General features: G+C 47.9%; 1 protein-coding gene across 8 annotated transcripts in view; it reads left to right on the top strand.

Moving 5' to 3' along the window:
* CHGB (chromogranin B) overlaps positions 1-13,176 on the top strand; it is a 57,831-nt gene that overhangs the window by 38,463 nt on the left and 6,192 nt on the right. The window contains exons 3-4 of one of the 8 annotated variants that reach the window (XR_014850641.1): positions 922-1,847; positions 2,227-5,220. The exons of 3 other annotated variants lie outside the window; for them this stretch is intronic. Coding sequence is in view for 1 of the 5 variants with exons in the window: in XM_085054379.1 (XP_084910505.1) it covers positions 10,570-10,618 (49 nt within the window). In the remaining 4 variants the exon portion in view is untranslated. Of the gene's footprint in view, positions 1-921; positions 1,848-2,226; positions 5,221-6,269; positions 6,374-9,243; positions 9,367-10,036; positions 10,619-13,176 lie in introns of those variants that run through there. 4 more of the 8 variants (XR_014850642.1, XM_085054382.1, XM_085054381.1 and 1 more) reach the window with 4 other exon arrangements.

The following is a 13,176-nucleotide window of genomic DNA, read 5'->3' as shown; positions in this document are numbered from 1 at the left end:
GCTATTGCTGCCTTGCTGCCCCTGGCAGATTGGCACAGTGGCTGTGCTCTGCAGGTGTTTCCAGCAAAGGCAATGGAAATTTGGCTGCTGACTTCAGTCAGAGCAGGAGGAGGCTCAGCTGGCTGTAAGTTATGGCCAAATTCTTAGGACTTGGTGTAATCTCTCTTTGCAAATAGATTTATATTGGAATTGCCTGGGCTTAGTTTCCTGGCTTTGTGGTGGTCCTGCTTGGTGTGTTGCTTGCTTGCTTTTATGGCAAGAGGTGTTGTACATGTGCTGGAGGGCCCACAAAATATTTGAGCAGACCTTCAGCTGCTCCTTCAGCCACTCAAATTAATGGTGCTAGGGGGAAAAAGAGTTGAGGATGCAGCATCATTTCTGTAGAAGCAAATGAATCCGTAGGTGCTTGTGTATCAAAATCCAGATGAAAGCATCCTGCTGGCAAAAACTATAGAGAAAGGTAATATCAGCTAGTTTAGCCATAGATACAGCTGGAAAAGGCAAACATGTTCCTGAGTGTGCTGTCAGTAATTACAGTAACACCACTGGCCTCCCTGCAGCTCACAGTGCTGGACCCCCACGGATCTGTCACAGCCACAAGGGCATTGGTACTGACAGATGTAGGGAGCTGTTGCTGGGGATGTACAGTGAAGAAGGAAGGTCTTCAGTGTGAATCAGATGATGTTGCTTTTAATTTTTTGCCAGCATTTGTGCTGTTCCACACAGTTAAATTAGTTGCTGTGCAAAACATTTCAACTGCCATTTTAAGGGAAACAAACTCCCATGAAGAGAGAGAAGGAGAAATCAGAGATCTGCATCTGAATCCCTTTAGTTTCTCTGTTTGTTTTGCTGATGAATTGGTCAGTGCTTTGGATTAGCTCTAAAACCATATGGTCTCCTATTCAGACTTTTTTTTCATAGAAAAAAAAGCCAAAGACATTCAATTTCCACAAAGAAATCTTGCAGCAAAATAGGAAGTTCCTGTTCTTTAGGACAGACCTGCTGCTACTAATGTCTGAGACATCCCTGCTAGGTTTTGATAGAAGAGAAAAGAAGCCCTGATTGACTCTAGTCTGACCCTAGAGTAGCCCTAGAGACAGATGTGGGTTTCCCCACTCCCAGCAAAACATGAAGTGTCTGCCTGGAGCCCCTCTGGGGTGTGCACAGGATGCTCCTCCTGCAGCCTCACTTACCTGAGCTGCCATAGTTTTATCCATTTTTGGAATGAGATACAGAAAACATTGAGGGAATAGCTGTTCAAGTGTTTTCAATGATGACAAAATGAGGCAGTCTTAGTTTGGAAGGTGTGTGTCCACGTGGGAAGTTAATCTGGGATCCCTCTGTGGGGAGATGATGCTACTTCACTCTGGGAGCCAGAGGGGAGGTGAGGCACCTCCAGAGAGCTCCTGCTCCAGCTTCTCTGGCTGACGGGGCTGCACAACTGCCTCTAACAGCACAGTTTTCTCATTAGAAATTTCTGGTGCAGCAAGAAAAGAGACTCATTACTCCTGAACCCTTTAGGTAATGAGATGTGAGCAATGACAATATAGAGAATAGGTGGCTGCTGAAAGAGCATGAAGAGAGATACTGGCAGAGGAGAACCTGCTGCTGTTCAATTTTAAAGACCAACGTAGGCAGAAGAGACTCGATGCTGCTGAAAAACTTGGATTATGACTCATATCTACAAATCTTGGCTGGCGTCTTGCAGAGGACATGGCAGTCTTTATTCTACTGAAACATGCAGTCTTTTGAGAGTTTTGTACCCCTCAGAATCAGTAGTGCCTGCAGTTCTGTGTGCTGCTCATTTCCAGTGGATCATGGATATGACTATCCATGGCCTCCTCAAGGTAAAAAGTCAGTCTGTTTCAAGGCAAGTACCAAAAGTGGTATGAAGCCCTCACAGAAATGTCCCATGTGCTGTCCATTTCTCCCCAGCCTGTGCAATAATCTCTGAGACACTGAGTTTTTTTCCTGACAGGTGAAGTGCCTTCCTCTTTCCCTGGCTTGCCCTTGACTTAGTTTGGACACTTCTGTGGTTTCAGCTCTCCCTACCTCCCCAACTTGCTGGCTTCCCCAGCACTGGTTGTTCTCACCTCCACTGCCAAAGCCAGCTGCTGTCACCTCTCTTCATCCCCCTGTGTATGGAGGCTGCTTTTGCAAAGGCATTTGGTGGCTTACACTGCAGAACAAATCTGAGGGGTTTTTTTTTCCTTCTGCTTGTTCAAGGCTCACAGCCAAGGAGCAGCTGTCTGAGCCTAACTTAAGACAACACCTGAAAACCTGCAACACCTTTCAGGGCTCTAGGATATACAAGATCCCACAAAGATCTTCAAGCAAAGTGTGTAAGTGAAGTAAAAGATGGGGAATTAGTCCAATAGGTAAGACAAGCAAGGCCAAAATGGATCTGCCATTGCCAAGCTGGAGGAACACAGGACATGGTGAGGACTTGGCAGCTGTGGCCAAAGGTTTCCCTGCTCCAAAGCCCAGATCCAAATCCCACCCAAGGTCTGTTAGAGATGTGTGTGCTTTGGATTGGGTATTTTGCACCTGAGCTGCACCAGCATCCCCAGTGTCTCGAGGTGTGAGTGGTACTGCTGCAGGCCCCAAGACCCTGCCTGTGCCCACCAGCCACTGGAGTGACCTTGGGGCTCAGCCTTGGACTAGGTCTGGCAGGCTCTGAGTGCTGCCTCCATTCCCTTCCATAAATGCTTGATCCAAGCTCTTTTGTCATCCTTGACAAATCCTGCTGCTCTTAAGTCATTCCCCAGGCTGGGAGCTGCTCCAGGACGTTTGGTATCAATGGCCTCTCCACTGCTTACTCCGACAGCATTTTTATTTTCCATCCCACACGGCTGCTGGTGGGAGGTGCTGATTCATGCCAGTGACCTACCCAGTCCTGGAGCCCAAAGGCAGCCAGGGAGAGCTGAGCTTCTGCCTCAGGTGCTGAAGCAGGTTTTCAGCAGACCTCAGTGAAGTGAACAGAGCCAGGGCCATTTACACCAGCAGAGGGTTTTCCCCCAGGAGTTTAGGGTGCTCTGGTATGCCTGGATATATCAGGACATACAGTTGTTAAAATTGATATACAACAGGCAGTACACATCCTGTATAAATGTGGCTGTTTCATTACTGAGCACTGGTGATTTTGTGTGGGGCATGTGTTTTCCCACAACACAGAAGTTCATTTTAAAAATACCCTGCTCTGTAGGCTTTCCCTAGTGGCTATTTTCCCACACACATCGATTAGGCAACAACATATGCCAGCATTTCTTCCTTAAAAGTAAAATCTGGCACATAGCACACAGAGGATGAAATTTTAAGATGTGATTAAAGCCCTAGCTGGAGCTAACCAAAGCCAGAAGACTTGTGGCTGAAAGGTCAAACCTTTTTTTAAATTGCCTTTGCAATGGCCTGTTTGTTTGCAGGTGCTGGGGCTTGGGAGAGAAAGTCTTGTAATGAAAGAACAACTGTCATAGAAAATTTCATGGTCAGTTTAAGCCAAACAAACTTTCACTTTCATTAGAAGGTAGGCTCTTGTAATGGGAAATGTCAGTCAGCCTTAGGGCAGGTAACACTGTTCAGTGTTACCTGCATGCTGGGTGAGATGAGCCAGGAATGGTACTAAATGGGTGCTAAAATCAGCACCTCTAGCCAGAGAACTAGGGTGATTCTGTAATTAAGGATACTGAGGTGGGAATGCTGTGCCATGCAACACGTGTGACTTCCAGCAATTAATTTGTTCTAGGTTTCCAGCAGCTTGTTTTTGGTATCTGAGTTTCAGAGAAAGAGTGAAAGGACAGGGCATTTACAGCCACATCTTTTTCTAACAGCAAAAGCTCAAAACCCTGCAATTAGAGGCTGAAACAATAATGGAGGTTTTGCATCTGTGGTCCATGGTCCCCTGTTTAAGAATCAACTTGGCATGTGTTCTGTGAGGCCAGCTTGGTTTTCATCCTTGTTTTTGCACCTTCCCTGGGTCTGACTGGTCCCTGGGACAAGTCGAGCAGCACGTGATAAATGTGTGAGTGCAGACAAGTCCCATGGCTGGGTTCTGTCTCTGGGAGTGTTAATGCTGCTTGTCTGGTGTTCAAGAATAGACTGGTTGCACATTAATTACTGAGGGGAAAAAAATCCTCTGGGATGAGGAGACAGACTGCTTTTTTGAAGGCTGGGGGAGTCTTTCCAAAGGCAGCAGTGAATTAGGCTGAAAATGCCATGGTGTGCTGGGCAAGGGTCAGGCTGATTCCTCTTGTTCCCATTCCCATGGGGTGCCTCTGCAGCACCAGTGCTTGGTGAGAGGAGATGGTGCCATGGCCCAGGCTGCCACGAGGAGGAAGAAATGAAGCTGGGAAAGTGCAGACATTGGTTCAGTGTTTGAGGGCAGCAGGCACTCCTGACAGCCCTCAGAGCTACTCAGCCTGGGTGGGACATTCATCTGCATACTCTGCTTGGCCAGCTTGGGTGCTGAAAGGAGGTATCCTCTCAACTTTGTTCCCAGCCTACGTTTGCCACCCAGGCCCCTCTGAGCCTCAGTGTACCCCCTGAGGCAGCCACCCCACCTGGGTCTGAGAGGAGGAGGAGGAGGAGGCATGTGGGAACTGTTTTTTCCCAAAGCCAGGGCATGACACCCTGCAGGCTCAGTGTGCCTCACCTGAGTGTTGGCAAAACCATCCAGTGGGGCTTGCTCTTTCTCATATCCAGGGTAGCAAAGTCTCTTTCAAGGTCTCTTTTTCTGTTTTTTCTGTTTGGATCACCTTCCCACCATCAGGGTTGCTTGACAAATTTACACAGATGGAGCATCTTCCAGGTATTTTCATTTCCCAAGGCTGCCTTTAAGCTTAAGCCTCTTAAGCCTTTTTTTATCAGCACATAGCATTTCACATAAAGAGCCTCAAAGTCTTAAAATCAGAGTATGCAAAAAGGAAAAAAAAGAATGGTATAAGGGGAAGAGATGTTAGCAAAATATCCTCCTGCATTTTGTAGGTTTTGCTTTCTCTTTTCTAGGCTTTTTTTGCAGTTGGCTTTCTGTTCTCTCTGCCAGTGGGGATTCAAAAAAAGGTGATGGAAAATTTCTTGGGCAATTCCTTTTGCTGTGTGACCACTGTCATAAAATAGATCTCTCAACACTGTGTTCTCAGTCTGGAATTACGTACAGGGCCATAATTGGATTTTTTTTTCCCAGTATGTACGTTTTTCAGCAATAAAAACTTCGTGAGATTGTTAGTCTGTTGCAGAAATCTGTATGTTTTTCTCTTACAAAATGGAAATTTGCCTCTGAAATTTCCATGACACTAGCAACCACAGAACAGCATTGTTCTTACCAAACAGAACCCTTGCTGAGAGTCAAAGTGCTATAAATATTTAAAGAAATTAATTACTAAATAAGCCAGAGTAGTGCCCCAGTCTTTAAATATTAAATGGAACATACACAGTTGACAAAAAGCAGGCAGAAACACTGAATGGGGCAATTTAATTGCCTAAATGTAATTATTTGCAGTGCAAAGGCAACTATTAAAGTCATTTTTGCTTAATGACAAGCAGTACTGAAAATATGAGGCTTAAGTCCACGTTGCTTGCTGGAATAAATTTCTATCCTGTTTCATATTCTAATACACAAGCCCCAAAATTCACCAAGGAGGTTAATTAACCAGTGTGAGTGAAAAAAGGGCAGGGGGCACTGGGCAGGGGTTGTTTCATGAAGGGTTTTCTTTGGGGCAGGAGCTGGATGTGCAGCTCAGCTGTGCCCAGCCTGCAGGGTGAGATGCTCCAGCACTCTCAGGCTGCTCTCTGAGCATCAGCTGCCTCAGAACTCTGGTTCTGCAGTGATGCCAAGCCTCCAAAAACCAGGCCAGAGAGATGTGTTGGTGGCTTTTGGGCACTGTTCATTGTGTAGGACTAGTCTAGTCAGAAGGGTGTTGGGATGCTCTTATTTCCCCCTCGTAGAGGAGGAGGCACCTGGAGCTGTGGAGGTTGCTTCTCTTGTCAGCAAAGCAATTTGGTGACAGCTCAGACTGGGAGAAGGTTTAGTCATAGCCAAATTTGTACAGCCATGATTACTCATGTCAGGGCTTCTTGAGCCCCTGCTGAACATCCAAAAACTGCATTTTTAGCTTGATGACTGATTGATCTGGAGAGGGAAGTTTTGACTTGGAGTCCAGCAGGTCATTTTCTGACAGCCGTCAGGTGGGAAGGCAGCACAGAAAAAATGAAGTATTATGACTAAAAATCCCAGTGGTGCCTGCATTATTTGCAAATTCCAACTTTTCTTATAGGAGGAGAACTGCATGTTGTTTCTCATCAGTGTCATCTTTCCCATGGAGACATTACCAGTGGAATTGCAAGAGCTAAGTTGCATTTACTGCCTGGAGCAAGCAAGGTCAGTGAGTTGCTACCAGGGAAGGACCTAGGCAGTGGCACTTCATGCTGACTGCAGTATGGGAAAATTGTCCTTTGTTCCCTAGGCCCCAAGGTCTGCTTTTTATTTATTTATTTTGTATGTATTTTTTACTTACTTTTTATGTATACTTATGTATTGCAGCATAATCTAGTTTTCTGCCATCTGAGCTAACAAACAGGGAGGACTGACTGGGGGGCAGAGAGGTATGTGTGAGCAGCATATGGGAAAATGTTCTATAGAAAACCTGGGATGTAGGGGAAATTATTGTGTTTATACTTGGTCTTCCCTTTCTCTCCTTTGTTTTGGATTTTGCTTTGTTTGGGTTTGGTGTTTTCTTTTTTTTTTTTGTTCTGTAGCCTGTGAGTGTATCCAGAAGCCCCGAGGATTTATATCAGCTAGCACAGGGCTTTTTCCAGAAGACCAGAGCAGAATCTCTGCATGTATTTTTCATATCACTTAACAGTTATGACATGCCTTGTAGGCATATTTTAAACCTCCTTTCAGTTTGGCCATATAATATTTGACCTTATTTCTGTGGAATAGATACATCACTGAAAAAGAGGAGCTAGAAGGATCCTGCATGTAAGAGCAGTTTACAAGTGAAAAAAATCTGCTCCTTTTTTTTTTTTAAAGAAGACCAAGAAAAACAATTCGAGAAGAGTTGGACTGAACTTTTAAGGTTCTCAAGCAAAACTACCCTGTAAGTTCTTTAGTTTTTTTATTAAGAAAGTCTTTGACACTGAAAACTAGCAGTCACACTGCCTAAGAGCATGTGGCATGAACAGAGCCCCACAGTGTGAGGTGCTGTATAAATACAGAAAGGAACAAAAAGGTGTTTGCCCATGTTACAGAAATCACTCATCTGTACCACACAGGGCTCTTCCCAGCTCCTCTGTCTCTCAGCTGGAGCTCAGTTTGCTGGGCAGTTCATTGGTACCGAGTGCTAAGGCCACAGGTGTCGCAGTCATATTTTACTTTTGTGGGAGAATGACCCAAAAACGTATCTGTGGAGGCAAAAGCTGTGCATTTTGGATTTAAATCAGGAGCTGGTTATTGTGTAAATACAGAATTGGATGGGTTTATGTCTTGGTGCATTCAGGTGATTTGCATCCCATGGACTCAGCTCTGCTATGAGGATGCATTTTTTATCACTACCGGGTTTTGGATGTCAGAGAGACTAAAGCAAAATGTGCAGATTGTCCCCCCCATTACAATTAACAACCTGTACCAGCCTGATTCACCCAAAACCAGGTGTGCTTAGAAGCATTTTGGCTTATCTAATATAAGTATCATTTTATCTCCCATGGATTCAGCTCCAGCAGACACTGTTGGATGCAGTGCTGATGCAGCTGAGCAGCTGTAACTGGCCTGTTCCCTCTCCAGTGGATGTGGCTGATGGATTTTAATTCCTCTGAAGTCTGTCTCTGTATGAATAAAGAGGCACCTGAACCTGACTCATTGTAGAGTTACTAAGATGCTGACTCAATTCCTGGGGTGTAGTTTAACTCTTGGAGCCACTGTAACAGCTGGAATTAGTGACCTGTGGGTAAATATGTGTAAAGGGTGATGTAGAACAGCAGCAGAGCCTGGGCAGCTGTGCAGCTCCATTATCCCTCATGCTGCAATGAGCACTGCATGTGACAAGGTTTCTGAAAGGATTTGGGTTACTGTCAGTGAAACTGGATGGATGGTGTCCCTTAGGTGCTGGCTTTTCCCATGCAATTGTCTTTCTGCAGACCCATCCTCTGAAGGGAAGAGAGGAGTTTGTTCATTAAATGGGCTGCAGTATTTTAATGCCATGAAAACTAATTGGCATCCAAGAATGGAGATAATCCCCACTAGCACATCTAATTAGAAGAGCAATCTTCATATTCCTCATGCAGTCTCCTCTCAATTTAGAAGGAGCTCAGGCACAGAAATTTGCTTGTCATCCTTTGAAGTTCCAGCTTCTAGCATGAGCCAAATGTGTAATTTTTTTAAAGCGTTTGTATTTGAGAGATTCCCACAGGATAAATACTGTTTATTCATAGAGCAATAGATTGTCACAACATTGTGAGGCAAGCATATCACTGCAATCAGAGTACTGACACCTCTGAGAAAGGAGGTTGGGGTGTGCCACTCACAACTGATCAAATAAAATGTGCCTCTGCCTGCAGAAATCCTGATTTAGTGCAGTCATAGCTCTGTCCTGATCTGCAGAGAAACTTATCCCAGCTGATACCTGGCTGTAAAGGTCCATGTGAAGCAACATTGCTTCAAAAACAGAGGCTGACTTAATTAACTGGGGGCAAGGTGCTTGGATGCTCTGGTTTTCCAGTGTTGGCAGAAATCTGTGGGATCCTGTTCTGGAATCCTATCCTGGAGATAGAATTGGATATACTCCATCCTGCTCTTGAAACAGATCTCCTGCAACACTTGCAAATCCTTGTAACCTCGAACCTGATCAAATCTGAAGGTGTGAAGGTGCTCCCAGGTAGACGCTGATGTAACTGATGGCAAAATGTGCTATTTATATGCCTGCAGAAGCAGAGAACTCATGAAAGGCAAATGCTTCACTTAAAATTCTTTCTCACAAGCAGCTGAGGAGGTTGAGGCCAGGCTGAATCTTTACACAGACGGGAGGACACAGGGACCTTGGAGCTAGGGAAATTTGTCAGTCTTTTGAATGGGGCTCTTGACTTCCCAAAGCCAAGGCTGGAGATTTCCAAAGAAGCATCTGCCTGCGGAGATGAGCTGGCACAGGCAGTACAGGAACAGCATGCAGGAGGGGGAGATTGGGAGGAGATGTTGCAGATGATTTGCTTTCCATGGTGGCCAGGTAACTGGGTTCTGTTACTTTGCAGAAATTGTAAACTGGATGCAAGGTGACCAAGGTGTCTGGCTTCACCTCCTGGCATCTCAGGCTGTCTCCTGAAGCAGCCTTCAAGTGGAGCTGGAATTCCTGCTTTCTTTAGACACCAGTGAAGCTGCATGTGAGTTTAATTGGAACGCTGTGCTTGTGTCCTGTTTTCTGTGTTTAAAGGCTGTATGGTTATAGCAGCCTCGCCTTGTTAATGGACAATAGAATGGTAACAGAGGGAACTGCCAAGTTGATGTATAGATCCATTGTCCTCCAGGAACACTGGCAATTAGAGGGCCATCTGCTTGGCTCTGAGGACAAACAGAAAAGAAAGCTGAAAATACACATAAATTGGAGATGGCCCTCTGAGGGTTAATGAAAACCAAAAGGAGTTCAGGTTTTTGCCTGACTCTGGAGGGAGCTGGGTGGAATATTCAGACTTCCTGTATGGAGACCTTGTAATTTGTCATTTAAGCTTTTTATTCCACTAAGGAGTAATTGGGACAGGGGGGCTGTTTAAGGAAAGGATGTAAAACTTGATCTCTGTAGGCTTCCTCGGCTCCCCAGAGCATCATCACAGTAAATAAGAGGTTTGCCTGTGGAGATGGATGCTGAGAGCAGTGATTTCCCTGGTAGAACTCTTGGGGAATACTGCGTGTCATTCCCTCACCAGGTGACATAAAGTACCGGGATTGCTTCCCAGTCGTTCTCTGGGTCTGGGTTTGCTGTGTGGGGAGGGGTGGAGAGAGCCTGCGAGAGGACGGGAAGGGACAAAAACATTGCGGGAAGGAAAGGCTGCTGCAGCACCTGGAGAAGCTTTGATGGGAAATGGATGTGGAAGCGCAGCGGTGATTTCTTGTGGGAGCTATTTAAGAGGGATGGGTTACCGCACCTCCGCCCTGTAGGCAGAGGCTCGGCATCCTCTGACGGTGGGAAAGACCTGAGGACGATATCGCATCCTCCGAGCTGGAGAAGGAGGCGGAGAAGCCCCGTTTCCCCCCTTTCCTGAGGCACGGCGGGGCGCTGGGATGTGCAGGGGTCTCGGAACTATGAGGCGGAGGGCAGGAAGGACTGCGGTAGTTGCCAGGGAAGGGAAAAGGCGCTCGGCTCGCCCAGCGTGTGAGAAAGTTGCCGTGCTCCGGAGGGGAGCCGGGGCCGAGCGGGTCCGGGGCGCGGGGGGAGGCAGGGCCGCGGGGGCGGCGGCAGCACCGCCCCCGGGGGCTCGCAGTGACGCAGCTCCCGGCGGGGCCCCCCGCCCGTCTCCTCCGCCCCCACTCCCCTTTTAAACCGCGCCGAGCCGCCCAGCCCAGCCGAACCGAGCCGAGCCCAGCCGAGCATGGGGCCGCGGGCGCTGCTCGCCCTCCTGGCGGCCGCCGCCCTGGCAGGTGAGCGGGCCGCGGGCACATCCCGCCGGGAGAGCGCTGGGAAAGGAGGGGGAGCGGCCGGGGGGCAGCCCCAGAACAGCCGCAGCGGGCGCGGGGAGCGGCGGAGGGATGGAGGGGCTCGCTCCGGGCAGGTGATGGCGAGTGCGGGACCCGCAGCCCTGGGTAGCCCCTCGAGAGGGGGCGGTGGGGATGGCGCTGGGCGAGAGCTCCTCGGCTGCTCTGCCTTGGTTTTTATCCCAGCACAGCATCTTCGCACAAAGACTTCCCGGCGTCGTTTCGTTACAAGGGTGCCGCTGGATTTTGGCCAGCCCGGTGCTTGATGCTGGGAGGTGGTGGCAAAGTAGCCGCTCTGCAGCTTTGACTAACAGGATGTTTTAATTTTTTGCACGCGGCGTTAAAAACTAAAACCCCGCCGTGAAACGAACCTTAAACACAATAGAATGAGGTGGTGGCTTGGCTCCATAGTGTTTTTATGCCCACTTACTTCATTGCTTGAAAGAGTCAGTGTCATTCTGGATTGAGTATTTTGGCTTTAGGTCTGTTAGAAGTCTCCACACTTCTGGGACTTGTGAGGAAGTTGACTGCCTTCAGGTGCCTTTATGGAAATCAAAGAGGGAGGGTGGAATATGGGAGGGAGAGACCCCAACACAGAGAAGCTCACCACACTTACACCATAGATTCCGTGGGGATTTATTACCAAATACTGTTTCCTGTTTATGCCATCAAACAGATCAGGTACCTCTTTACATCCTTTGTGCCTGTCTTGCTTTCAAATGTAGAATCAGTGAAACATTAACTTCAAGAACTTTCTAGTACTCCTGCAAATCAATATGCCAAAATTTCAGTGATCCTGCCTAGGAAGACACTGTGACATTTTGATGAGGAATGACACTGCACTGAGTCATCTGCATTGATGAAACAAAGCCATGTGGGGATTTCATCAGGGACCCACCCGAAGATCAGTTCTAATCTTGGAGATGGAAGCAAAAACCGTGTGAATTTGTCCTGCATTTATCATCATTTTTCATGATATTTATCAACTCTCAGCACTTAGGCAAAATCAAATGATCTAATCATAACTGCCTGGGCAGACTTTGTTCAGGAAGGTAAAGCAGACCCAGGGCTTTACTTTACTTTGTGGCTTATTTCTTTCTGTGTGTTCAGGTGCAAGGTTTCCACGCTGGCACGTGCTCTGACTTTGTTCTGCTTTGGAACCCCACAGTGGTCCCATCTGCTGTGTTCCTGCTAGCCCATGGGTGGGTGCCCTGCTGCCTGAGCCTGCTGTCCATGTCAGGGTGATGGCCTCACCCCTCCTGAGCACATGTGGAGAGGGAGGCAGCCGTGTTGGCCAGCACCTTCAGGTGGCAGGTGGCCCCAAGGAAACTCTTGCCAGCTGGCACGGGCTGGCACTGCCAGCACCTGTGGAAAGTGGGGCATTGCTGGCTCCCTGCTGCCTTCCTGGCTCAGCCCTGGCAGAGCAGCTGCCTCAGTGTGTTATTTCAGGCTCTGGCATGGGTTGGAGGCTCATTCTGTTTCTCCAGGCAGGTTAATATGACATATGTCCAATACCATGTGGTTCTTCTGACATTGTTATGATGCTCTTTGTTCGTGTTGGCTTTCGCTGCTAACCAAGCGCTTGTGAGCTTTTGAATGACACAGCAAAGGCAGTGAGTGCAACCTGACTTTGTATTCCTGTGCCACTGACAGCACTCAGGGTGGCCTGGGGTAGCAAAAGATGTCCAGGAGTTTGTCTGCTCTGTGCTTGATTGCATCACCCGGGTGTCACTCACAGGAGATGTGCTGTGGCTGCATCAGTAAAAGGACAAAATGAGACTTTGTCCTGGTGCCTGTCAGGCTTTCTCAGGGGCTGGAGGAGCCGGGGAGCCTCCCCAGCAAGAGGCAGTGAAGGGGCTCGTACCTGTGCTTACACATGAGTGGTGACTGAGAGCAGCTCCTGCTGTAAGAGCAGCATCTCCAGCAGCTGTGGCATTGAGAGAATGTCTTTTTATGGATAGCACTTTTCCAGCAGAAGGGGCTTTGTCTCTTTGTCTCCTGCCCGCATGGATGTGCATCCTTCTCCATGCATGCAGCAGGCTGGGCTGCAGCAGTGTGGTCCTTATTTGCATACTGGGTTAGTAAAGGAACTCAGAGCCTGCCTCAGCCAGCACTGAACGCCAGAGATGGGGGAGAGGGTTGGCTCTGTGCAGCACCATCTCCCCTCACACACCACCTGGCACTCCGGGGGAATGCTGGGGGAGGGATGCAGAGCTATTTTAGGGGAATCCCTTCTGTGCTATCCTTGTGTGGGTTCCCTTCTCTGATGGCACTTGTATATGCAGGGAAGGGAGGGGAGCTGGAGAAGCACATCCCTACATATGTGTTTGGGGGAGCAGAAACAGAGGACAGTAGGAATATCCAGAGTTATTATTGTATCATGTTCAGCTATTATATACACGGAGTCAGTGCTCCAGGGGATGTCTGCTTCCTCTGCAAGCACAGAGAGTAAAGGTTGTGTTGCTTTAAATAGTGCAAGGCTACATGCTCCTGTCCTCCTTGGG

This window comes from Lichenostomus cassidix, chromosome 3, assembly GCF_008360975.1.
Source record: "Lichenostomus cassidix isolate B80296 chromosome 3, HeHo_3.0, whole genome shotgun sequence".
Classification (NCBI taxonomy): Eukaryota; Metazoa; Chordata; class Aves; order Passeriformes; family Meliphagidae; genus Lichenostomus; species Lichenostomus cassidix.
The sequence above is the reverse complement of the archived record's forward strand: the minus strand, read 5'-3'. Positions and strand labels throughout refer to the sequence as shown.